The sequence below is a fragment of the Pogona vitticeps genome, chromosome 4 (assembly GCF_051106095.1).
Source record: "Pogona vitticeps strain Pit_001003342236 chromosome 4, PviZW2.1, whole genome shotgun sequence".
Lineage (NCBI taxonomy): Eukaryota > Metazoa > Chordata > Lepidosauria > Squamata > Agamidae > Pogona > Pogona vitticeps.
The window spans coordinates 130,857,410-130,884,414 of NC_135786.1; the positions used below are offsets into that span (position 1 = coordinate 130,857,410).

A 27,005-nucleotide genomic window follows, 5' to 3' on the forward strand; every position below is an offset into this window, starting at 1 on the left:
CTATATAATACTGATTAATATAATCTCTTACCCATAACAATTTATCACAACATTCACCTGTCTCTTGTAAATTGAATAAGATGGAATCTTCTCATCACTGCGTTATCAGTTAATCCCTTTTTCTATACTAAGATGTCTTTCACTACCTGACAATTCTTTGTTGATAATCACTGTTAAGATAATTATATAAGTGATTTTTGCATTCAGTTCCATTGTATATTCCCCATCCCAGCAAGCATATATTAATCTGCCAATGGAGACAGCATAGATGCATCTCATTAAGTAGTCTGCAATCCACAGTGATGCCGTAAGAAGTATGATTTTAAGTTTTGTTTTGTTCTCCTGTCCAATTATAACTTTATTACAAATGATGGAGAACTGGTGTATCCCTACCAATTAACAAAGGTTTGTAAACTAGGTACTAGCTTAATTTCTGACAACTGATGCTCAAAGTATTTATGGGATCTGGATAACACTTCCCTTGCTCACCCCAGTTTTTAAAAATGCCTTTGGGCTGCTAATGAAACGAAAGGCCAAGCAGCATCTGCAGATCTCAAATTACCACCAGCATAAAATGCCACTAGGCTAAGCTAGCTCCAAAAAAAGGGCCTCCTGCTCATCAGATACATCAGGTTACTATGCAGGGAACAGACCAGGGAAATACCAAATCCTTAGCCATCTTCAGGGCCATCAATTTATTTTTTCAACACTGCCTTAGGTTATGAGAAGCAGATTGATATGTGACTCCTAACTGCCAGCTCCTTGTATAGATTTGAGCATGGGAGTTTTATAGATGGGTAGCTTGAAGGACAGTTTAGTAGATCTCCATTTTCTGGAAGTAAAGTTTACTTTATGTGGTGGTTTGTGTCTGGGTAATGTTGAACAAGCAGATGGCAAAAAAGGGGGCAGGCATCAGCTTACACCAGTCTTTACAAGCTAGAAACAATGGTTTAATTTGAAGAAGTGTGGCAGCAGGTAAAAGGTAAAGGTTCCCCTTGACATTTAGTCCAGTCGTGTCTGACTCTAGGGGGCAGTGCTCATCCCCATCTCCAAGTCTTAGAGTCAGTGTTTTGTCCGTAGACAGTTTCCGTGGTCAAGTGGCCAGCATGAATAGACATGGAATGCTGTTATCTTCCCAACGTAGTGGTACCTATTTATCTACTCGCATTTTTACAGGCTTTCGAACTGCTAGGTTGGCAGGAGCTGGGACAAGCGATGGGAGCTCACTCTGCCACATGGATTCAAAGTGCTGATCTTTCGACCTTGCGCCCAGAGGCTTTTGCAGTTTATTCTGCCATTTTGTCCTGTACTATTTCCCACTCCCACTACAATATTGCTGCTATGTGCTGTCCAATTGCTCTGACCCTCTTAATTAGTGACCTCCTAAGGGCCTTATCATTAACAACATTGCTCATCTCTTGCAAATTAAGGACTCTGGTGTCCTTTTCTGAGTCAATCCATCTATGTGCAGTCTTTTTCCTACTGCCTTCAACTTTTTATATTATTGTCTTGTCCAGTTAGTTTTGTCATGGTATGTCCAAACTAGAGATGAGTATAGCTTGTCAGTTCCAGGGTGAAAACATTTGCTGGTGCAGCACCACTCAGATGGAGCCAGGACGGCAATTCTCCCTGTGCAACCATTTAGTGGTCAGCTGCCAGAAGAGCCAGGGAAGGGAAGCTTGATCTCTTTCCTGGACTGGGCAGCCAGTGAAAGATGATGGACTGGGTGGTGCACCAAGGCTTGTGGGTAGGGCAGCTCACTGGGGGGTGAGGTGGGGAGAGAACACACATGGCATCTGTTGTGTCATGCCAATGAATTTCATCACCCCAAGCCGACTTAAATTGTGCTCATCTCCAATCCAAACAATAATTTCAGTTTTATCATTTTCACTTTCAAAATGTGTTCAGGCTAGATTTGATCTAGAACTAATTTATTTGTCTTTGTGGTAGCCCATGGTCTCCTCTGCCATCACATTTCAAATGCATCAGCTTTTTCCCTGACAGCTTGTCATCCAGCTATCTTAGATTACACTGCAGGATTGCCTACAGCTTCCACTCTACTTGTAAATTTAACAGTGGACCTTAGGCTATCCTCAGCCATTCTTTTAGCTTTAGCACCCCACCCCAGGAGGACTGTAATAGTGGATTCTATTTTCACTGATGTATTTAAAAATGCAATAAAATCATTTATTTGGTTATTTCTACTCTACCTCGCAACAACTGAAACCACAAACACATGTACAACTAGGGCCATTAGTTAATTCCATGGTATTTGGAGAATCAGCTTGCACCCACAGGGTCTGATAGCAACCTTCCCAGCCCTTTTAAGCAAGTTAAAGCTTTTGGTACATCTTGCCTTCAAGCAGGAACTTTTATACTAGCTTTTATATTTTAGCTATTTAGCTCAATTATTAGTTCTATATTAATGTTTTGTTCATTTGATAGATACAGTATATTTCATTGACTTGTTAGCTATCTCAGAGCAGAAGGGGTTTACCCTTGAAGGCTGACTACTGACACATTAAATAAAATGTAGCACATGCCTGAAAAAACAGTTTGTGCCTAAAACCAAACTCCTCCCTAATTGTATCATGCATGGCAGTTCGAGTATGAGAACAGAACAAAGGATAAATAACACAAATGTTGTAACGTAAATGTTAGTGCAGATTTTATTGCATGTACAAGAATCACAAATCACAAAATCTAAAGTGCAGTTTCCTGTAAAACAGGCACTGCTGCAGGAAATAAAAGACAATACAGAGTCTCCAAGGCTCTTCAGAATCTGGGCCCTTTCTGGGCCCCACACAATGCTGAACACAGGCATCCAACTGGCTTTGCTCCAGAGCAGAAGAACTTCAAAACACTTCCATCACAGCCACATCCCTGCTGTAGCTTGTCTTCAGGAATACAGCCAAAAGGATGGAAGCTTCAATACTTTGGTCTCTTCACCTCAACCCTGCAATTACAGACATGTATGAAGCACAATATATGGAAGTAAAACATAATAATCAATGTTTAAAGTCACTTTATGTGCACTTATCTCTCCATGATTTTCATATATAATGAAGCTACATTCTGTCAGAAGCAGATGTGCATAATAGCATTTTAAGCATATATACAACAACAGAACTTCGGTAGGCAATATCCTGTTGTTTAAGTTTGCATCAGTATAAATCTAATCAGGCACTGGAAGCTTTTAATGTAAAGCAATTCAAGGCTTCCCTTTCCCCTCCTTTTAGGTAATGAGGTTCCCTGTGGTTCCCTTTTGCCCTGTGGAAGCATTTGGGAACATCAGGACCAGGGAAGAGGAGCCTTTAATAGTAACCCCCCCCCCCAAAAAAAAAACCTACTACTACTACTGCAACAAAAACATGGCCACCAAAGGGGTTGGGACTGCTACTGGTGATTTTTTTTTATTTTTTTATTTTTATTTTTTGCTACTGAAGGCATCCTTCTCTTCCAAGGTTCTCAAAAGCTCCCTCAGGGCAAAAGGGATCCTTAAGGTGCCTCAGAATCTAAAAAGGGGATAGGAAGGTTTGAGTTATTTTAAATTAAATACTTTTTAGCACCTGATCCAGGTTATGCCATTTAAGTTATACCAAGAGGATTTTGCCCAAATATGGTAATGTTTAATCTCGGAGATGGCAGCTTGCAATGTTGCTAATAGCACATTTCCAACCATATTTGCTGTAAAGATCCATGGAATTCAACAAAACCATCTGAGTCTAAGATGGCAGCCTAGGACATTTAAAGCAAAAAAAATTTTTGTTAAACGCCAGGGCACATGTGATTAATTCTGGCTAATAGTTGGAGAAAATAATGCTTGTGCTTGTCCTGCATACAAACAGCACTTCAGAATGGACAGTTATGATGAGTACTCTTGCACAAGGCTGGCATAGTGAACCTTCAATAAGTGAATAATTTAGTTAGAAGTAGAATGCTTCTAATAGTGAATGAAGCTGCAACAAGTCCTCTGGACCAAAACCTTCAACTATGCACCTTCAATTATTCTGAATATTTAGTTAAGATCTGATGAAATAAAGGTAAAGCATAGTTTTGTTTTATCTGTAATGCAAATTAATGGACCACGGCTGGCCATTTAAGCACATGAAATATATTCAGGGGTTAAGCTGGTCACAGAAATACTGCATACTTGATAATAAAAAATATAGGATAGCAATATTCCGCAGTTCACATATGCCCCTTTATCAGCCATCATGAGATGACCACAACAAAATAACTGCACACTGCCAAAGACAAGGCCGCATGCCCTGCCGACAGGAGCCTTCAGGGTTATTTTTCAAGAAGCAGCAACTTTGGAAATAAAAATAATTCTACTAACCCATCAGCCTCCATCTTCTTTCTTTTCTCAATGATCTGCAGAGAAAATACAATCACTGTGTTGCACATACATTAACACTTCAGAGGGGATGGCATTCGCACTGAGCAAACAAACATAAGCATCATAGAAATAAGGAACAATAAAGAGCCTTCTCTGTCTTAAAGATGAACAGATTTTGAGATAAGCTTTTGTGGACAGCAGCACAAAATCTTATACTAAATAAAAATTGTTAATTTAAAAAAATTCCTTATTATTTTTGCTGCGGTACAGGAACAAACCTACCGCTCTGTGCCCACAATTTTTGCACAAAAATAAAACAGACCAAATTTATTTCCATCAGGCTGGATCAGCATTCAAAGGGAAAAGGGAAGAAACACTCTAACTATACTGCCTGGTGTATTGGCTAAGACTTCTTTACCTGTCTTCTTCAAAATTAGAATCTTTATAATGATTTGGAAGGTAAAACAAACCCATAATTAATTAAAGGTCAAAAAAGATCGATAAATGTCTGCATGTGACTGGAAAAGCCAGCTATTCTCTCGAAATCCCCCAAACAACATGGGAAGAGTACTATGAAACACTTTAAAAACCTCTAAGGAAAATAGAATTCTTGAACTACTGGAGAACAATTTTGTTGAAAATGCTTACTGCACTGATCTTCTTCCATTGCCGATCCAATTCAGCCTTGTCATTGGTCTCTTTGAATCGGCGCGTCTTGCGTCCTTCAGACATCTTGATTCCATACTGGAATGCCGCTCTAGAATAACACAGCAAAAATTGAAATGTGGATGGAAACATTATGCCTTCAGCTGGACAGAGAGCCACCACATGTGGACAGTTTCCCCTCAGTCTAGAACAGAGATTGGCTGCCTTGCTGTGTTACAGGAAGCAACTTGCTTGTGAGCGTGCCCGCACAACTGCAGAAGCCATAATGCTAGGCACACTGTCACCCACTCTGCTCTTCCCACCCTCAGGAGATGCTACAAACTCACTTGGGCAGAGCTTCTTTGTTGTTCATATACTCGCTGTATTCTTCCTGCGTGTCAAAGTCCCACCGGCCAAGGGGCCCTTTTTTGTTTCCCTTGAGAAGGAAAAGACAAACAACAGAAAGATAGAGTAGTTTTGCACAGGTACAAAAGTGACCTGTACACCATATATATTATAGGTAGGGAATAGGATTCATGAATGCTCACCATCCCTATTTAACAAAACCCCAATCTATCTGTAAGTAAAAAAAAGTCTAGTATGTTAAAAACAATAATTTTAGGATAAGTCTGTTCTGTAGCATGATTGTTTTTTTACTTTATATAGGGAATTATTTTTATTTATATGACGAAAAGGCTTTTAAAAATTGAAATTCTATACATGCATCCTGAGGTGGTTGAATTCATTCTACCATCTCACATAAGAAACCAGACGAAAAAGACTGCAACAAAGGCTCCAGTTGGAAATGGTAGCACTGTGGTCTCACTTCAGAAAATCATAAAGAGAGACTTCAGGCATCAAGTTATGAAAATATTCCCTCACAGTAGAAATGCTTCTGTTGAATCTGCCAACAACTGGCAATATACCTGATCCATTTTGCTGTAGTCTACTTCTTCGTCACTGTCCACTGCCATGTCATCCATTCTAAAATGAAAAATAAACAATTAGAAATGTCTCAATTACTCTTAGAACTTGCAGTTCTAGAGGCTTCTTCTCAGTTTCTCCAATTTCACAGAACAAAAACAATGTAATTTATAGTATACCAGCGGCAGCAGGCTGTATTTTGTGTATTCACTTGGCACTATTAAAAGTAAAGATTAAGCTATTCAAATCCTATCTAAGCAAGAAGAACTGTTTTCAGAGATGAAGTAAACTCAAGATTTGTAGCTGGATTTCCAGAAACATTTGTCCTAGCCTTTAATTTTTAGACATTTAAAATTCCCCGCTCCTACCAGTATTTAGAGCCAATGTGTTACACAATGATCATCTGAATATTATGAGGATACACATAATCCAGTTTATGTTCTGAAAGCAGAGTCCTAAACATGATTCCATTTACTTTAGTGTATAACAGCTATGTGCATAACTGAAAAGGCAGAAATATACAAACAGACAAGCACCCGTGACTCCTTTCTGCTATAGACAATCCCCTGCAAAATCAAAGCTTCCAGGAATAAGTCAGAAATTATTTATATGCGTTCTAACTATGATATGAGTATTAAAGGATCACCCTTGATGAACTGTGCTGGATGTTGCCTGGATTAAAACCATGGAACCAGATTGCTCCAGGTAAAGTGTCAAACTCCGCTTCTCAGCCTATTTGCATTCCTTTAAATTAGAAAGGTATAGTTCCAGAAAGAACTTTTCTGGGCTGGCAGGAATCTCTAGTGAGCTGGATCTCCCTGTACAGTTTATTATAACTACCACATACGGCTATTCGACACTACTAGCCTACCAGCAGTGTTTCTAGGAAGATATTCAAAACTTGCACTACCCACATATAATACATATCTGATTTATTCTACTGTATGTATAGCTAGTGTTTTAGATTCTATTGTAACACTTTGATATTATCTACTATAATTAAACCACAGTATTTAAATAAATATTTCTCCTTTGCCATTTTTGCTCCATCTGAACTGCAGTATAACTAAAAACAACAATTCTACATTTTCAGTGTGTTGCAAAATAAGAGATCCAGAACCTAGTAATTCGTGCATAGATTTCCAAGTTAAATTTAAGTATATCCACAATAAGCACTACAATTTGATAACATCAGATAACATTAGTCTTGTTACTCTAAGACAGAAGTATTATAACTAGTGGTCCTTCAACAGTTGCTGAACGACAACTCCATTAGCCTCAGCTAGCACAGCCAATAGTCAGGGATGATGAGAATTATACTGTATCAACTGCACCGTCCCTTATTCCCTTCCTCTCTGCAGAAGAATCAAACTTCATTTTACTTAGCGAATACATTCAGCACAGAGTGACAGCATGTTAGCAAATAATTAGGCTTATAAAAAATGACACAAGATCCACAGTGGCTAGCAATTATTTCCATTCACTCCCTACAAAAGGAGCATGTCCTGAAAATCAGCACAAGGCAAGCTATTGTGCTATTCTGCTGTGACTGCAACTCAACTCCCTTTCCCACCCCCTTATTTCAAAGAATATAGGAAACTTACGTTGCAGGGTAGCACTCAGCATAGCTGTTTGACATCCCAAAGAAGTCACCCAGTTGCTTTTTGTCTTCAGTTTTTTTCAAAGTATCACATGTTAAGGTGAAAAAAAATTGCACTGGATGTTACCAAGAACTAAGACATCTTATGTAAGAGACTATCCGCTCAAAAAACAAATTCATGTGGAGTAGCATGGAATTCATATGGAACAGCAGAAAATTAAAAGGAATGTTCTTGGTTAGAGATTGGACACAAACCACTGTTTTGGTCAACGGCCAGACAGGTCTTCTGCCATTTGGTTTCCTGCCCCTTCTCATGGGCAACCACTTGGAGGCAGTGGCTGGAGGAGGGAAGCTGGGGCACTGCTTCTGAAGGGGTGCTTGCTGGCGGAGGCAGGACCCCGAACTGTAGAACACCTGTACAGCCATCAGCCAAACAGGTACAAAATGGCAAGTCGTGCACATCTCTATTCTTGGTCAATTTAGAATCAACCTATTCTTGTTCTTTCTAGCAAATCATATTTATTAGTGAATGGCTCATCAGTCTCATTGACAAAAATAAGAAAGACGGACCTCTCCTAAAGAATACAATGCATGGTTCTGATACATTGACTTGCCCTAACATATGAGAAGTGGCCCCTTCAAATGAAGGTCACAGCACAGGGTTGGGAGACAACTGTCCTTTTAAGAAGAGATTTAATCAAATAGACTAGCACAGCTTTTTTGTATTTTTTGTATCAGCCCTCAGGTTTAATGCATACATATAAAGGATATGACTCTGTCCCTTCCCAGCCACCAGCACCAGCAAACTTCTCATTAATTGATTTAATCAACTCTTTGGCTGAGCCAGGTCCTGGAAACAAGATACAAAAGCAGAATTTTTATTATTCAGACACAAAAGCAATTCTACTCCCAAAGGCAACAACATTAACAACAATGAAAGCTGAATGCTACTTCTTACTTTAAAAAAGAAAAAAAACTTGAATGCTACAATCCAGTAGTCTATGGCACAGACACGGTCCCTTTCACACCTGCCTCATTCTTGTCTCAGTGTGAGATAGCACTTGAACAAGTGACAACATTCTAACCCTCTCCCCCAATTTAGTGAGGCCACATCTCCATAACTACAAAATTAAATTTAAAACATACAGATACACTGAAAAAGGAATGAAGTGATCACTCCTCAAGTTATAATTGCAATATAAATTAGTTACAGTCTTCTTGTAAAGGAATAAAGGCAAAGGAGTTTATTAACATTAAACAGCTATACTGTACATTAAACAGCTCTACAGTGGTGCCTCGCTTGACGACATTAAAATTGTCCTCAAGCAAAAGTAAAAAGCCCATTGAAACCCGCTCAATGCATTCCAATGGGTGAAATACCTCAGCGTCCAGCAAAGATCCTCCATAGGGCGACCATTTTCTGGTGCCTGTAATGTGAGGAATCCGTCCTAAGCACAGCGGGGAGCCATTCTGAACAGCGGGCAGCCATTTTGAAACCCAACAATCAGCTGTTTTCTGATCGTCGTAAAGTGAAAAATCAGTTCCCGAAGCAGGGAAATGAAAAAATCCCATTAAATCATCGTTTTGCGATCGCAATAGCGATCGCAAAAAACACATCATGAAGTGATTTCATCGTTATGTGGGGCACCACTGTATATAACTAGACACTTTGGATTTTGCCTGATAAATTTAGACAAAGAAACAAAACAAAATGGACAAAATAATGTGGCTCAAAAAGAAACTCATATTCTTGCAAGACCACCATTGCAAGCAGCATGATTAGAAGTCAATCCTGTTTGCAGCAACAAATTTTAACCATGGATAACAAAGAGGAACTTACCTTTATCAACATCCAAAGGCTAAAAAAGAAAAAAAAAGGAAAAATACATTATTTTCATAACAAATTAACTAACATGACTTTAAAGAGATTAAAGAATTGAAAGTGAGTGATATAAAATCACAAGATGTGCTGGAAAAAACTGCAACATGGGCTGAGGAGCCCAAGTAGGGAAAAATAAATTTAGAGACCAAGGGGAAGAAAGTGAACAACTGAATGGCCCTCCCTCAATGTAACTGCCTCTGGCACTGAACTACAGTACCAGGAAGAATGGCTAGAATACATTTCAAAGGAGATCTTGCTTATCCAGGCCCAAAGTCAGCTCTGATATGGAAGCTAAGGCTAGGTAACAGAGGAGGCTCCGGCCTATGGGCAGAGGGATGGCAATAAAAGGTTGCTCCTCAAAATGTTGTTACCTTGGCAAGGTCTATTCTTGTGTAGCTGACCCATTTCTAGACAGATGGATAGAAAAGTGTGTTACTGCTGACATGAAGATGCATCCATTTCCCTTGTCTTTCTGCCTTTTTTCAACTTCTTTATACAGAATTCACAGCTTGTCATCTCTTTGGAATGGCTGCAGGTGGATAATGGATTACCTTCCCCACCTCAGGGTGAAAACGGCTGAGAGTAGAGAGGCTCTCAAAGGAAGAGCTAGGCAGTGGCACCTTACGAATTCCATCACAACAACTATTTGGAGCTTCTGTTGGAAACGGGACAAAATGGTGCAGCTCCCTTGCATGCCAATACTTCTCTATAGACTCCAGCACATTCCCTTCCCCATCAGAAGTTTCACTCACATTCCAGATAGTCACCACTGGAAAATTTTGTAACAATGAGACCCAGTTTAGTCCATGCTCATCGCCTCAGCGTACTTGTTTCAACAATTTAACAAATTAATCCTCTAAAAGGATTTCATACCTATTTTTAATATGGGATGTCCCAATATGGCTAGGAGTTATGCCAATTTAACTCTCAAAACAAAATACAATGACAAAACTGTTCTTCCATTTCATGGCTAAAGTTATAGCTTGTTTACCTCATCATCAGCTTTGGGTTTCTCAAAGTAGCTGTGTCTTTTCTTCTCTTCCTCACGTTCCCGTTCCCTCTCTCTGTCTCGTTCACGATCTCGCTCATGCTCCCTCTCTCGTTCTCTCTCTCTCTCGCGTTCCCTGTATCTCTCACGCTCCTTCTCTCGAGGCACCTTTGCCGCAGATGGCACATAATCTCCAATGTCCTCAAAAATACTTTTTGCCAAACCAATGCAAGTGAAAAAGGCAGAAGGTTGAAATACATGAAGTTCTTGAATGAAATAAGTAACCTCTGTCAATCAGTCTCATTACCAAACACTCTGGGTAACTAAGTCACTGCTTTTTGCTAAAAGTCAAATCATTTTTTAAAGTCATACATGCCAAAACAATACTGTCACTTAAGCTGTGAAGGAGAGTAGGTCAAAACTAGACCACCAGCTTGTTGCCTTCCTACGAGAGCTCTAACAAGATAGCAGGTTCTTGGAAAGGGCCTCAAACACAACGAGAAGAGTGCTGCTAAAGCTATGCAAGACAGTTCACTCAAAGAAAGTAGCTTACTTACTTCATGTCTGCTTCTGGTGGTTTCTTCTCATCCAGTTTTCCTGCAAATACAGAGCAATCAGAACAAGCTTTCCTCTGTGTTTACTGTTCTTCCAGAAAACAACAGAAACACTATGAAGCAGAGAATTCCTGCAGGTATCTACTGCTTCTTGTGCAATATGACTTATTAAACTGCAGATGGCTGACAGTTCAAGACTGACCTCCCCTTTACTATGTTCATACAGTCCTTATGTCTCATTTAGCCTGAGAGATACAAATTAAGCAAGGCTTGTACTAACTTCCCTCATTTTCAAGCAGTCTGTTTTCAGACAAGGCAAAAGGCACTAGAAAAGCCTGAATTCTGAGGCCCCCATTCCTGCCAGTATTTTAAGAGTTTGCTCACATTTTAATAGGACTTTTCTTTTCACTAACAGGGAACCTCCCCAACCCAAAAACTGTAGGCCCACCTTTGTCCTTCTTCTTGAGCTTTTTGTTGCGGGTGCCCTGCCTCAGGTAGGACAGAATCTGGGTAAGTTTGCTGATAACAATGTCATTTGTAGTCAGAGTGGTCTGAGCCTAGAAAAGAAAATTCAAAGGAATTACAATCATAATGCATGATATATGCCATTTGTACACATAACATGAGTAAAAATAACTGTATTCCCATTAATTCAGAAAAAAGCATTCAGAACCATTACCTCCATGGTAGGACAATCAGCCTTGCTTCGGATCAAAGTTGTGGGGATATCTGTGTCTGCATATTCATCATCAAGATCCACCACATAGGCCATCCTTCCTGGCAGGAACAGCTCATTCCGTTCATATGACTTATTCTTGAACAGCATCCGGTAGATGTTACGACCTAGCAAAAAAGGAGATTAATGTACCAATTCAGGCACCTAGCAACCATGGGGCATCAGTTGGAGAAAATCAGCTATTGTCTTAATCAGCAGTTCTTCACCTACATAAACCCAAAGCCACAATATCCAAACAATTCATACCTCCACTCTCTCATTATCTGAGAACAATCACAATTCCACAGAAATTGCTCAAAGTATTATACAGTATGATCACCATATAGAGAAGTTGCAAGGAAACCGCAAGTAGCCTGGAGGGGCATACTGCTAGGATGCTGTTACCCTTAAAACCTTTAGGTGTTACTTTGGACAGTACATGTGACATAAAAAAACTGCTTAAACATCAAGCATAAAGTTGCTGCCAGCAACAGTCTGTTAAGAAAACTTTCTGGAAGTGACTGGAGGACTTGCAATCAGCACAAGCTAAACATATAGATACAGCACTTGGACACGTAGAGTTATTGCTGGGTGTATGAAGCCAACCCCCATAGATAAGGCACCCTATCTTGTGAATACTGCTTCACCTGAAACATGACAGGAAGTGACAGCAAAGAATGAATGATATTACAAAATGCAGCTCATCCTCTTTACGAGTACGACTCTCCAAGGAGAAACCAAGAAACAGCTTCTTAAACACTACTACAGCATTGACAGTTCGACCAGAAGAGGCCAGACTAAGCCTGTGAAGAGTTAAATCTATTCATCTAGAGGAATGGATGGAAATCACCTGAGCAGCTACCACCAGGAAATAATGCTGGACAGGATGCATGGAAGTCTCCGAACAGATTACAAGGTTGTTATAGAGGATCTAATGACAATTTAGAGAAATGGGGATATTTATCTGTCGGCACAACACCATATGAGTGTGGGGGGGAAATCAAATCTTGCAACATTTATATCCACGTGTTTGTGAAGGAGAAAAGAGGAGTGCGCCGTCCTCCATGGGCACCCATACAGTAGAAGAGGCTGAATGCGCAGTAGGAGTACTGATTGATATTGAACAAACGGAAGTAGTGCCAGAAAGATCGACGGAGATGTGCTTGGTAGAGGAAGGAGGGGAGGAGCTAGATCTGATAGTGTGGGAAGAGATAAAAGGAGAGGAAAACGTGCGGGCTTTTAGAATTGGTACCGACGCGAATATAGAACAGAGCAAGAACCGAGGGGTTCAGACGGAACCCATGCTTGGATTCGAGACTCCTGTTGGAGTAGCGGCCGGCTTCCCTAATTTGGCAACCGGAGGAGGTCTACTGCCGGATCCGAACTTCCCTAGAGGGCCTGGGAAGTCGTATGAGCCCCTGGAATGGCTGGTGACGGTACACCATCGCAATTATCCTGGTGGGAGGAGGGTAATACGCCCTGGACCAGAATATCAGAAGAAGCCCCTGGAAGGGGACTGGGCGAGGCACCCTTGTTGCGGAACGGTTTGTGCCGTTCGGAGTGCCCCCCTCCGCCAAATGACCGACCGAGAGAAGTTCGGGCCGGCCCCCTATTAGGTGTTCCTGGAATGTCCTCTGATGTGCGCGCGAAGAGGTATCATTTGTTAGATGACTGTTTATTGCAGGATCCGTTTGATCCTAAGGAATTAAGTTTTGTGAACAATAAACTCTCTAATGTTGGATTGTACGAAGAGCCTCCGACTCTTTTTCCCGCCTACACCACCAGCGCCCCCCCCCGGCCAGAGAAGAACTTCCTTACACTGGCGCCCAACGTGGGGCCGGGGCGGCGCAAAAGGCGGGAAACGAAGAGTGGCGTATATTGCGAGAAACCATGGACAGGCAGGCGAAGCTTATAGAGAACCTAACAGAACAACAAACTCTGATGGCCAGACAATTAAGGACACACGGACGAGAGGAAGACAGTACCCATAGGGTGGCCGCGAGCGTCAGGGGAAGCTTGGTGGCCGGGCCGGCACCCATCCGGATGCAAAAGATGTCCAATACCGATGATCCGGAGGCATATGTGCACACTTTCGAGAGAGTGGCACTGGCGGCGGGGTGGCCGAGAGAACAGTGGACCTTAATCTTGATCCCTTGTCTTACGGGACTATTACAGGAGGTGGTAGATACCCTCAGCACACAGGAGGCTGCCCAGTACGAAACAGTGAAGAACGCGATTTTACGCACGCTGAACCTGACCGAAGAAACGTACAGGAAGAGGTTAAGGGACCTAAAATGGAGACCGGGCTCCCATCCTCGCACAGTGGCCCAGCGGATGCGAGCCAACGCGCTTAGATGGTTGAAGCCCGGAGAGAGAAGCGGGGAGCAGGTCGTGGACCTGATTGTGTTGGAACAACTGGTGCAGTCCCTGGGAGCAGGCGCGAAGACGTGGATTCAACGTAATAACCCGAAGACGCTGGAGAAAGCCATTTCCCTATTGGAAGATTACAGCCTCTCCGAGGAAGCGACGAGAGAGGGCAACGCCTCCTGGGCAGAGAAGACCAAACCGCGTGGTGGAGATGCTCCGCTTTCGATTTCCAATTCGGCTGCGCGATCAGGTGCGGAGATGAGCGGACCTTCCAAGCCAAAGGGGAAACCTTTCGAACCGTTCGGCCCCAAACCTGTGAGGCCCATTACAGTTGATCAGCGCATCTACGCGCCCGGGACTGGTTGGCGTGAGGGCAAGGACGGACGGCCCATCTACAACCCGGGAACAGGGGTACGCGAGGGTAAAGAGGGGCGCCCCATTTGCTTCGGATGTGGGGTCCCCGGCCATGTGAAAAGGAATTGCCCAGGTGCTGATTGCTCCTGGGTGGGACAGGGAGAGAAGTCGGTACCTATGACCACGGTATCATCCGAACGGTGGGAGGTGGACGCTTGGGTTAATGGAGACAAAAAGAGAGCGTTAATCGATACCGGTTGTGCTAAGACTCTTGTAAGAGACTTGCAGGGCGAAAAGAAGGATGAGGGACTGACTGTGCGTTGCATTCATGGAGATTTGAAGAACTACCAAACGATTTGGGCGGACGTTAGAGTGGGGAAGGAAGAGAGGAGGATGAACGTGGGGGTGGTACCGGGACTTTCACGAGAAATGTTGTTGGGAAGGGATTGGGTTGGCACGCGAGACGTAAGTAAGATTAAAGAAGGGTTGCAAGGGGAAAACGCCCAGGCTGAAGATCAGTCCGATTTTTTTCAGCGAACCACGCGCGAGCAAGTAAGGACAATGCAGCAGGACGACGCGTCTCTGAGAGAACCGCTACTAGCAGCTCAACCGGTGGGCCATGTCGTGAAGGGGCAAAAGGGATGGGAGCTGGATCGGGGGCTACTGTATTGGGTAGATAAAGAGGGAGATCGGAAGCTTGTGGTACCCCAGAAATGGAGGAATAAGGTGATGGAGCTAGCGCATGATATTCCCTTAGCAGGTCATTTGGCTGAAGAAAAAATGAGAGCCCGCGTCCAGCAAAGATTTTGGTGGCCAGAGATAGACAAAGAAATCAAGGAGTACTGCGCTTCTTGCCCTCAATGTCAAAAAACACAGAGGAAGCCACCCAAAGGAGCTGAGATGATACCTATGCCGCTGATTGACCATCCCTTTCAGAGGATTGGTCTTGACATTGTAGGACCATTGATTAAGTCTGCAGGTGGCCATACGCATATATTGGTCCTGATAGATTATGCCACCAGGTACCCTGAGGCCATACCCTTAAGGTCCACCACAGCTAAGGTGATTGCCAGGGAGCTGATGCAAGTGTTTGCACGATTGGGATTCCCAAAGGAGATCCTCACCGATCAGGGATCCAATTTTATGAGTCTCACCCTCAAGGAAATGTGGCGTCTGTTAGAAATTCAACCAATCCACACCGCGGTCTATCATCCACAAACCAATGGATTAGTGGAGCGTTTTAATAAAACATTGAAAGGGATGTTGAGGAAGCTGGTAATGGAAAAACCAAAGAGATGGCATTTGTTAGTAGCCCCTCTAATGTTCGCCATTCGGGAAGTACCACAGGCTTCTACAGGTTTCTCACCATTTGAGCTAATGTATGGTTGGAACCCTAGGGGTATCCTGGATCTGGTAAGGGATAAGTGGGAGGAGGGACCAGATGAAGCTCAACTTACGGTGCAACACGTAATTGAAATGCGGGAACACTTACAAACGGTGCTGGGTATTGCTAAAGATAACCTAGGAGGCGTTCAGGCCGGGCAAAAGAGAAGATATGACCAACAGGTCAGGGTCAGGGAATTTCGGCCGGGACAGAAGGTATTACTGTTGTTGCACTCAGAGCACGCCAAGCTCTTCGCCACTTGGCAAGGTCCCTATGAGGTGGTGAGGAAGGTAGGCCCCGTAGATTATGAAATACACATGCATGACAAGTCAAAGAAAAAGGGCATTTTCCACGTAAACTTACTCAAAGAATGGAAAGAAAGGGAGGCACTATGGGGAGAAGTAGAAGATGAATTTGGTCCAGATATCCACGTATGCTTAAGAGACGACCTGAGATTAGATATTGATGAGTCTCTTGACTGCCATCAACAACGTGACCTCAGGGCTTTAGAAAGCGAGTTCGCTCATGTGTTTTCAGGGAAGCCGGGCGAGACTAGATTGGTTCAGCATGAAATACACACCACTCCAGGAGCCGTGGCCCGGATGGGAGATAGAACTTGGCCATACCATTTAAAGGATTCGATTAATAAGGAGGTTGAGGAAATGTTAAAGTTGGGCGTAATTGAGCCCTCACGTAGCCCTTGGAGGAGCTATCCAGTCTTAGTGCCCAAGCCAGATGGTCAAGTGAGGGTGTGCATTGATTTTAGGAAGTTAAATGACATTTCAAAATTCGATGCCTACCCCATGCCTAGGGTTGATGATTTGTTGGAGAAGCTGGGCGGGTCAGTCTATCTGACCTCACTGGACCTCACTAAAGGTTACTGGCAGATTCCCTTAAGGGCAGAAGACAAAGAGAAAACAGCATTCGTCACACCCAAGGGTTTGTTCCAGTTTTAAAAAATGCCATTTGGGTTGCACGGGGCAGCTGCCACTTTCCAGAGGTTAATGGATCAAGTATTAGAACCATTAAAAGACTTCGCGGGGGCCTACATAGACGACATCTTGATTTATAGCAAGACCTGGGATGAAAATGTCCACCATTTACGAAGAGTGTTAACAGAAATAGGAAAAGCAGGGTTGAAAATTAACCCCTCCAAATGCAAGGTAGCGCGGAAGGGAGTGAAATTCTTGGGTTTTCGGGTAGAAGAGGGAAAGATCCAACCGGTGACGGATAAGGTAGACAAAGTGGTTTCTTGGACCACCCCTCGTAGTAAAAAGGAGATACAACAGTTTTTAGGCTTGGCAGGTTACTACCGACAGTTCGTGCCGCATTTTTCAGAAGTGGCAGCCCCTCTCACTGATTTGACCAGGAAAAGGAAAACCAACCGATTGAATTGGGGTCCTGAGGAGCAAAAATCTTTTGATACGTTGAAGGAAATATTGTTGGCCTTACCCAGTAGATATGTCCCTGACTTCAATGTCCCGTTCATCCTCCAGACAGATGCTTCTGACAGAGGGATAGGCGCGGTTTTGTCCCAAAGGAAAGGAGAGTTAGAATACCCGATAATGTATCTTAGCAAAAAGTTAAGTGAGAGAGAAAGAAAATACGCCACGATAGAAAAGGAAGCATTGGCAGTTAAGTGGGCCATGCAGACGCTAAGGTACTATTTGTTAGGGGCTCCTTTCACTCTAGTTACGGACCATGCCCCACTGCAATGGCTAAACCAAATGAAGGATACTAATCCGCGGTTAACTCGATGGTATCTTAGTCTACAACCCTATTCTTTTCAGGTACAATACAAGAAAGGCACAGCCCATTCTAATGCGGACTATTTCTCTCGGCAGGAAAGAGAGGAGACAGAGATGGAAGAGAGGACGGCCCACTTGGAAGGGGGGGCGTGTGAAGGAGAAAAGAGGAGTGCGCCGTCCTCCATGGGCACCCATACAGTAGAAGAGGCTGAATGCGCAGTAGGAGTACTGATTGATATTGAACAAACGGAAGTAGTGCCAGAAAGATCGACGGAGGTGTGCTTGGTAGAGGAAGGAGGGGAGGAGCTAGATCTGATAGTGTGGGAAGAGATAAAAGGAGAGGAAAACGCGCGGGCTTTTAGAATTGGTACCGACGCGAATATAGAACAGAGCAAGAACCGAGGGGTTCAGACGGAACCCATGCTTGGATTCGAGACTCCTGTTGGAGTAGCGGCCGGCTTCCCTAATTTGGCAACCGGAGGAGGTCTACTGCCGGATCCGAACTTCCCTAGAGGGCCTGGGAAGTCGTATGAGCCCCTGGAATGGCTGGTGACGGTACACCATCGCAATTATCCTGGTGGGAGGAGGGTAATACGCCCTGGACCAGAATATCAGAAGAAGCCCCTGGAAGGGGACTGGGCGAGGCACCCTTGTTGCGGAACGGTTTGTGCCGTTCGGAGTGCCCCCCTCCGCCAAATGACCGACCGAGAGAAGTTCGGGCCGGCCCCCTATTAGGTGTTCCTGGAATGTCCTCTGATGTGCGCGCGAAGAGGTATCATTTGTTAGATGACTGTTTATTGCAGGATCCGTTTGATCCTAAGGAATTAAGTTTTGTGAACAATAAACTCTCTAATGTTGGACTGTACGAAGAGCCTCCGACTCTTTTTCCCGCCTACACCACCAGCGCCCCCCCGGCCAGAGAAGAACTTCCTTACAGTGTTACATACAGCACTGATGTTACCTGTCTGTCATGGGTTGGAGGGAAAGTTCCATCCTATGGGGAGTGGAAGGCGGGACATCAGGAGGAGGGGCTGTACTGTATATATATGTGGAGCTTGTGTGGAGAAGTTAGGAGAGCTGGGAGGAGAAGCTGGAGTGGGAGTCTGTGTGTCAGACAGGGTACAACTGTGTGTCAGTCAGTACCTACCTGATAGGTTCAGGTGTCTTTATGGGTAGCCAGAACTGATAGGTTCAGGGTCTGTGCTTTATTTAAAGGTGTTCTGTGTGAACCAAACTGGTGTATGTATGATTGAGACTAAGCCACGTTACTGTATCTTATTCACTTGATCATTTTATTTTCCCTGTGTGTTATTTAAATAAACCTTATTCCTTTGTTTGTTAAAAATCCATTCCTGGTCTGTGTGACTCCTTATAGGGAATGGTTGGTGGCAGCTTAATTAAAGTGTGGCATCCTCCAGTAGGTCTGGGGTTGTCACATTGATTGGTGTCCAGCGTGTGGGATACGACTGGTCCAGTTGTCCAGTGGCCCAGCAAAGCCTTGGCAAGTGTGCCCAGAGCAAGGGGGGTCTAGTCAGGGACAATCTGAGGGCGCGTAGGTAATCTTCTAGGCTTACCTCACGGGGAGGTAGGCTAGTGGAAGAACGTGTAACCTCAGATTGGGGACTAGATTAGGGAGCTCTGAGGCAACCTGTTTTGGCGGGAAAAGGCTGAGGCAAAGCTGAGTGAAGTAGCAGTGATCTAGCCTGTCTGCTGAGAGGCCTAGCAGAGGGGGGTGGATTCTGGCTGGCAACAGTTGCAAGTTAGTGCTGAAGGAACAGCAGCAATCTATAGAAGGCTGTTTCTGAGGCAAAAGAGAAAAAAAAAGTGGTCGCTTTATTTTGAGGCTTGACTTTTGAAAGCAGCCTGTTCTGGGGGGGGGATTATGCCCTTGACTCGAAGCCAAATGGCGGAAATGGGTGAAGTGAAAGACCCACAGGTGGACCAAGGTTCTGAGGAGGAATTTGGCTCAGTGCAGGATGAGAGCACGGGAGAACAGAACCCAGAACTCAGGAAAATGCTCCTAGCCCAACAGCATGAACTGAGGATGAGGGAAATAGAAAGGGAAGAGAAACTAAGACAATTTGAATTAGAGAGAGAGAGAATGGAAAGAGAAAAAGAATGGAGAGGGAGAGAGAGAAAATTGCTCTGGAAAAAGAAAGAATGGCGTTTGAGTTAAGAAAATTGGAAATGATGAACCAGAATAATAATAACAATAGAGATTCTGGGGAGGGCCAATTGTCTAAAACTGACCTGAAGAAATTCCCTGTGTACCACAAGGGAGATTGCCCTGAGGTGTTCTTTTCCCTCGTGGAAAGAGCGTTTGTGGACTTCTCAGTAAGGGAAACTGAGAAGATGACCATTATGCGATCTTTAATCAGTGGCAGCCTGGCAGAAGTCTATGCAGAGATGCCAGAGGAACTGCTGAAAGATTTCGCAGAGTTTAAAAAACTGGTGTTTGCCAGACATGGGATAAATGCGGAACAGCTGAGGCAAAGATTCAGGTCACTCACCAAGAAACCAGAGCAGACTTTTACCCAAGTGGGGGCCCAACTGGTGAGGCTGCTAGAGAAATGGCTATCTCAGGAGGGGACAGAGACCTACCAGCAGCTCAAAGACCTGATAGCGCTGGAACAGTTTTATTCAGTCCTGCATGGGGAACTGAAGTTCCAGGTGAGGGAAAGGAAACCGAAATCTGTGGCAGAAGCGGCAGAGATCGCAGATTTTATTTCCCAAATAAGAAAGCCCTTAGGTGAGGGGAAATCGATAGGTAAACTTAAAGAAACCTACAGCAAGTACTCTCAGGGACCAGGGAAAAACCAGCAAGGGGGAGGGGCCCATGTTGAAGGGAAGCCCTCAGACATGAAACCACAAAGACCTCAGATTTTGGAGGGAAAACCAAAACCAGATGAGAAAGACTCCAAGTACAGCAGAAAATGTTATTTCTGTCAAGGAAAGGGCCATCTAATCTCAGAGTGTGAGAAATTAAAGCAGCTAAAAGGAAATGTGCCTCATGATTTGAGTGGAACCAAGCCAAAAGCTGTGTTCTGTGTCCAGAAAGAGCAAAGCTCCTTGCCACTGAGGGAGCCTGTTGCCATGGCTACTCAATCTGGAACAGTTACATCTGCTGATCAGGCTGGGGAAAATGGTCCTCTTGTGGAGGTCAAGCGCTGCTTACTAGTGAGAACAGATTCACAGTTGTTTGAAACCGCAGGGGTGGACGTAGGAATACTTGACCATCAGTATAGGGGGCTAAGGGATACTTGTTCCCAGGTGACCCTGTGCCATCCAGATATTATTCCTAGGGAGTATATAATCCCAAATGAGAGCATGAAGGTGGCAGGGATTATGGGGCAGGTGATCTCACTGCCAGTAGCGGAGGTACCTGTGAACTTTCAAGGCTGGAGGGGAGTTTGGCGGCTAGCGATTTCATCGACTCTGCCAGCAGCCGTGCTCGTGGGAAATGACCTGGCTGAACATGCGAAACGGGTGCTAGTGATTACACGTTCACAAGCCACCACGGGGACAGTTCAGGGGGGTAATGATGAGCCCGAGACGGAAGCAGGTGGGGGGAGTTCCGAAGCTGTGGTGGAAATCTTAACCACAGACAGCAAATTTGGCCAAGAGCAAAAGGCAGACGCCACTCTCCAAAAGTGTTTTGAAAAGGTGACAGACGCCCAGCTAACACCTGAAACCCCAGCGAGATTTCGTGAGGAAAAGGGAATTTTATATAGAGAGACCCTGAGGAATATCTCAAAAGGGGGAGATGGGATCAGAAGTCAGCTAGTGGTACCTGAAAAGTATCGCCCCATGATCTTACAAAGGGGGCACTCTGACATGTTTGCTGCGCACTTAGGGGTGAACAAAACACAGCAGAGAATCACACAAAATTTTTACTGGCCTGAAATAGGGAAGCAGATCAAGGAGTTCTGTAAACAATGTGATGTGTGTCAGAGGCAGGGGAATAACCGTGACAGGACCAAAGCGAAGTTGTGCCCTTTGCCTGTGATTGACACCCCGTTCAAATGTATAGGAGTGGATATTGTGGGACCTTTGCCCAAGGCCACAAAGAGGGGGAACCGGTTCATTCTCACCATTGTGGACCATGCCACGAGGTACCCTGAAGCCATTCCCTTGACTAACATTGAAACTAACACAGTGGCAGATGCCTTGGTGGGGTATATGTCCAGGATGGGATTTGCCTCAGAAATAATCACAGATTTGGGCGCGTCGTTTACATCGAAGCTCATGAAACGGTTATGGCAAATCTGTGGAATTAAACACAAGGAAACCACTGCCTATCACCCCGAAAGTAATGGGTTAACGGAGAAGTTCAATGGGACTCTGATGCGCATGATTAGGGCTTACTTGGCGGAGAATCCAAACAATTGGGACCAGAAGCTGCAATCCCTTTTGTTTGCTTATCGATCAGTGCCACAAGCCAGTACCGGGTTCAGTCCGTTTGAACTTTTGTTTGGGAGAAGGGTGAAAGGGCCACTCGATTTAATCAAACAAAATTGGGAGCAGATCACCCAGGATGACCCACAAGATGTTGTGACATATATAGACTCGTTAAGGAATGACCTAAAGAGAAACCTAGAGCTAGCAGCAGAGAACCTGCAAGCTCAGAAGGTCAGACAGAAAACCTGGTATGATCAGAAAGCCAGGGAGAGGCACTTTAACCCAGGGGAGGAAGTGCTTTGGCCTAGGCTCTGCAAAGAGAACAAACTGCAGCTGTGTAGCCCAGAAATAAAAGACTTGGGTCACATAGTAGGGGGAGGAGTGATAAAACCCCTAGAGGCCAAGATAGAAGCCGTTCGTGATTGGCCTAGACCCAACACCAAGAAAAAAGTCAAATCATTTCTTGGGTTGGTGGGCTACTACAGAAAGTTCATCCCGAGGTTTAGCGAGATAGCGACGCCGCTGACCGATCTGACGCGGAAGAAGACTGATGACCGCATCCCGTGGACCAGCGACTGTGAGGAGGCGTTCCAGAGGTTGAAGGAGGCGCTCATCAATTATCCAGTGCTGCGTGCTCCAGACTTCGACCGGGAGTTCATCATCTACACCGATGCGTCTAACAGCGGGGTAGGAGCAGTTCTTTGCCAGGAGGATGAAAATGGTGACCAGCATCCAGTGTCCTACCTGAGTAGGAAACTCCAGAAAGGTGAGAGACATTTGGCAACCGTGGAAAAGGAGTGCCTGGCCATAGTCTACGCGATCCAGAAGGCCAAACCTTACATCTGGGGAAGACATTTTATTCTGTGCACTGACCATTCACCACTGCAATGGTTAAAGACAATGAAAACCCACAATAGTAAACTTATGAGGTGGGCTTTAAACCTGCAAGACTATGACTTTGAAGTGAAGGTGGTCAGAGGGTCAATGAACTGTGTTGCTGACGCATTGTCAAGAAGACCCGAAGAATGAAGACGGCGAAGAAGCATGGACTATGTATATATTTTGGTGACCAAAGGTTAAATGTACTTGTTTATTAAACATGCTTGGTTTGTATGAATAAAGGTAACTTGATGTATTGTAAATGGTAAATGTTTAAATGCCTGATATGTTTATCCTAGAGTAAGTATGGTATTGTATGTTATTGTATAACTGTTTTTGTATGTTTTGGATCCAGGTTGTTTTTTGGAGAAAAGCACTTTAGCTTTCCCCCTACAAAACAACTTATAAAGAGGGGAGGTGTTACATACAGCACTGATGTTACCTGTCTGTCATGGGTTGGAGGGAAAGTTCCATCCTATGGGGAGTGGAAGGCGGGACATCAGGAGGAGGGGCTGTACTGTATATATATGTGGAGCTTGTGTGGAGAAGTTAGGAGAGCTGGGAGGAGAAGCTGGAGTGGGAGTCTGTGTGTCAGACAGGGTACAACTGTGTGTCAGTCAGTACCTACCTGATAGGTTCAGGTGTCTTTATGGGTAGCCAGAACTGATAGGTTCAGGGTCTGTGCTTTATTTAAAGGTGTTCTGTGTGAACCAAACTGGTGTATGTATGATTGAGACTAAGCCACGTTACTGTATCTTATTCACTTGATCATTTTATTTTCCCTGTGTGTTATTTAAATAAACCTTATTCCTTTGTTTGTTAAAAATCCATTCCTGGTCTGTGTGACTCCTTATAGGGAATGGTTGGTGGCAGCTTAATTAAAGTGTGGCATCCTCCAGTAGGTCTGGGGTTGTCACACCATGTTCATTATGTCAACGGAAAATCTTGACAAGGAAGAGATTATGTGACTGATGTAGCATGATTTTTATCCAAAATTTAATTCATTTGTTTTAACATATAATTAATCTTATATTGGTCTATTCCAGTTGCAATTTACTACTTCAAGCAGCAGGATTCCAGACATCATTGTATTTTATATGTATCTTTGTTTTGTGGTTTTATGGGTTTTTAAAACAAATATCTTATAAGTTACAATCTTTCTGTATTTTGCAACACTCTGACATGAATAAAAAAATACACCACTATGTTCTAGTCAAGCGTTTGAATACATGTTAGCAAATGTTTGAAAATCCCTACCCAAACGAGACTTGAATTCAATTTTGTTTTCTGGATCTTCATCCTTTCTATTAAAAAAAGGAGGGGGAGACAAAAAAGAAATGTTAGGAAAAATGCACCTCTGTGCTACCTTTCCTTTTATCTTAAAAGGCCAGAGAACAAGCCAGAATTCTCCTTGTGAAAGAAACTCACTTAGTTTCTTTCTGGGGCTTTTCCATCATTTCCTCTTCTTCCTTTTCTTTGCTGGCAATCTCAGCACGGACCTGACAAGAGAGAATAGGTAGGGGTTCTCTTTTAATGCTGGTAGAAGACATTAGAGCAGTGGTGTCGAACTGTGGCCCTCCAGATGTTCTTGGACTTCAACTCCCAGAAGCCTTCACCACCACCTCTGCTGGCCAGGATTTCTGGGAGTTGAAGGCCAAGAACATCTGGAGGGCCACAGTTCGACACCACTGCATTAGAGGTAAAGTCTCCCATTGTATCAGAATGAGAGATAAATAACTCAAGAATATGAATATATCAATAAGCCTTGCTGGACTCATCAGTAAAAGGCGAAGGATTTTGGTGTTTAAAAAGATCCTAAGTTCCATACATACAAAAATTTATAAAAACAAATAAAGTATAAAGTAAACTAAACAGAACAGAAATCTAACTAAAGCATAAACACAGATGGATAAAGCCTTCCTGTAATACAGCATTACGCGGAAGACACATCTTAATGGAAACTCACTCCCCTGCACCAAATGACCACCATCAGGTGCCCCACTCCTCTTAACTTCCATCTTGAAAATATAAGTGGCCAAAGTGGCAGGGTAACCATCAAGTAATCTCTTATACAGAGGTTGACTTGTGCTTAGTTATACAATTACCATACAATTTTAGTATGGGATCATCAACATACAATCCAAGATACCTAAAAACGATAAAGTGTCTTTAGAAACAGCAATCAATGAAAACTATTTCTAGAAGATAGCATAACCTAGAGGTGATCCAAAATTCTAGAAAATTTGATCAAGCACTGAAGAATCTCCCAGTATTTTTTTAATTAAAAAGAAATATATACATGTTGCCTTTTCTGAGCAAATTCCTTCCAATTTTTCAGGCCTTAAAAACCTGAGGCAGTTGTTAGCAAGGAAGAGCCAGGCTTGCACAAAGGAAGCACAAATATGAACACAATGGATCAGCTTAGAACCCACAACAGGTACATACGTTGCTGATGTGCAACTGAATTATCTGGCTCACCTTCTGCAGCAAAGCAAAATCCAGACCCTTCACCAAGTGAGTATGCTCCATGTCACCACCCAAGAATTTGGACTCCTGAATCAACTGCCGCCTTTTTTCTGCAGCCGATTTATCCCTATGACAATAGAAAGAAGCTGTATGAAATCAGAGTCTCATTGCACTGCAAACTACAAAGGCAACAACAACACTTACGCTTCCGCAGTGGGTCCCACTGCCCTATAGTTGGCAGTTGTGCTAATCAGCTCTGTTTCTTCATAGTCCTTATTCACACCATCTCTTCTCTCCTTAGCACGGTCTCTATACTTCTCAGCCAGCTCCCTTTCTCGCTCAATCTCTTGTTGCCGTAGCTTTGCATAGTAGCTGTCATCATAAAAACAAGTCAGTTGCAATTAAAACACACAGACTGTGGCAGCATCAGGAAAACCAAACATCTCTTAACATGTATCTTGATTGTCACTACCCTCTCCCAGAACTGCCACATCGATTCTTTTGGCCATGAATTCTCAGCTTACACTTTCCATTCAGGTGGCCCAGAATATCTGAGTTGTCCTAATCTGAAGCGCAGGACAATTTAAAAACAACCAGCTCCATCAAGCTAACAATATGGAGGTACTGCAAGGCTTCTGGAAAGTCTTCAAGCCAAATTCTTGACAAGCCCTCACTTGGTGGACAGCCAGAAGTGCCATCTCTCTACAAGCTTTAGTGCTCAAGCCTCAAGAGGTAGAATCAAGACAATGTATTGAATGAGGAGGCAGGCACGAGACACAAACCACTCAAGTCTTCATAACTAGTACTAGCTCCATGAACTATGGAGAGGGAACCCATGTAGAAACTGGAATAACATGCAGAGGGATTATGCCCTTGGACAGGAATAAATAACTAAGGCCTTGTGGATGTTTTTGGCCTACCATATCCATCAGCCCTAGGCAACATAATCAACAGTGATGGCATAGTGAACTTGTAGTCCAGCAACATCTAGAAAGCCACCTCTACCCAAGGGGTAGAGCATGTATTCTACATACAAACGGTTACTAGTTCCGTCTGTGTCAGCTTTAATTATTCAATGGCAGTTTTATATGTTCTCAGCAACCTATCTCCAGGACGAGGCAAACTGCACCAGCTCCCTATTCTGCAGGCATGTTATCAATGCTCAGTAACATCAAATCAAATGCAACAGAAGCAATTTTTACAATCAGTTAGTATTGTTTTTCTTTTAATCTCCAGATGACTCACTGACTGAAGTCATTACAAATTCAGTGCCATTTGCAGAGTGACGGATAAACTAGTCTAAGTCTATAAAGCAAGAGCATTCAGGTGTGTCCACGGCCACCATCACAAACACAGAATGGTCCAGGCTCTCTTTTTTAAAAAAAGAGCACAAGTGGTAATTCCATGGAAATTTTTATCAAAGTATAAGTTTTTTCCTTTCAAGGTGAAATGTCTAGAATCATTAACCATACACTAACTAAGAAGCCAGCCAAAGGCCCAGCTTCATTTAGCTGGATTTTACAGAGTGTACCTTTTTTTCTTTCTTCTGCGAGCAGCTGGATCTTCATCTTCATTGTATTCTCGAGGCATCCTAAATAGTAGAGGAATATTACATTTCTGACAATAGCAAATATTACAAAAGAATAAAGCAGAAAGGCATTTTCAAGGGACAGCTAGCAATATGTCTGAAGTAAGTAACTAAGCAACTTCATTTTTTGTGAACATGCCTGAGCCCTGAAGTGTCCTTGACTCAATCAAG

The 27,005-nt window shown here is 43.5% G+C and overlaps 1 protein-coding gene across 1 annotated transcript in view; it reads right to left on the reverse strand.

Annotated features, from left to right (window-relative positions):
• Positions 1-2,643: 2,643 nt before the first annotated feature.
• The window catches only part of IK (IK cytokine), a 28,041-nt gene continuing 3,679 nt past the window's right edge, over positions 2,644-27,005 (reverse strand). The window contains exons 4-20 of the mRNA XM_020799356.3: positions 26,778-26,837; positions 25,451-25,618; positions 25,259-25,373; positions 24,209-24,279; positions 24,038-24,084; positions 11,615-11,778; positions 11,384-11,492; positions 10,939-10,978; positions 10,385-10,592; positions 9,352-9,370; positions 8,283-8,361; positions 7,516-7,596; positions 5,914-5,971; positions 5,335-5,423; positions 4,991-5,099; positions 4,343-4,377; positions 2,644-2,956 (exon numbers count right to left, since the gene is read on the reverse strand). Of these exons, the coding sequence (XP_020655015.1) occupies positions 2,929-2,956; positions 4,343-4,377; positions 4,991-5,099; positions 5,335-5,423; positions 5,914-5,971; positions 7,516-7,596; positions 8,283-8,361; positions 9,352-9,370; positions 10,385-10,592; positions 10,939-10,978; positions 11,384-11,492; positions 11,615-11,778; positions 24,038-24,084; positions 24,209-24,279; positions 25,259-25,373; positions 25,451-25,618; positions 26,778-26,837 (1,480 nt within the window). The 3' untranslated portion in view covers positions 2,644-2,928. The remainder of the gene's footprint in view (positions 2,957-4,342; positions 4,378-4,990; positions 5,100-5,334; positions 5,424-5,913; positions 5,972-7,515; positions 7,597-8,282; positions 8,362-9,351; positions 9,371-10,384; positions 10,593-10,938; positions 10,979-11,383; positions 11,493-11,614; positions 11,779-24,037; positions 24,085-24,208; positions 24,280-25,258; positions 25,374-25,450; positions 25,619-26,777; positions 26,838-27,005) is intronic.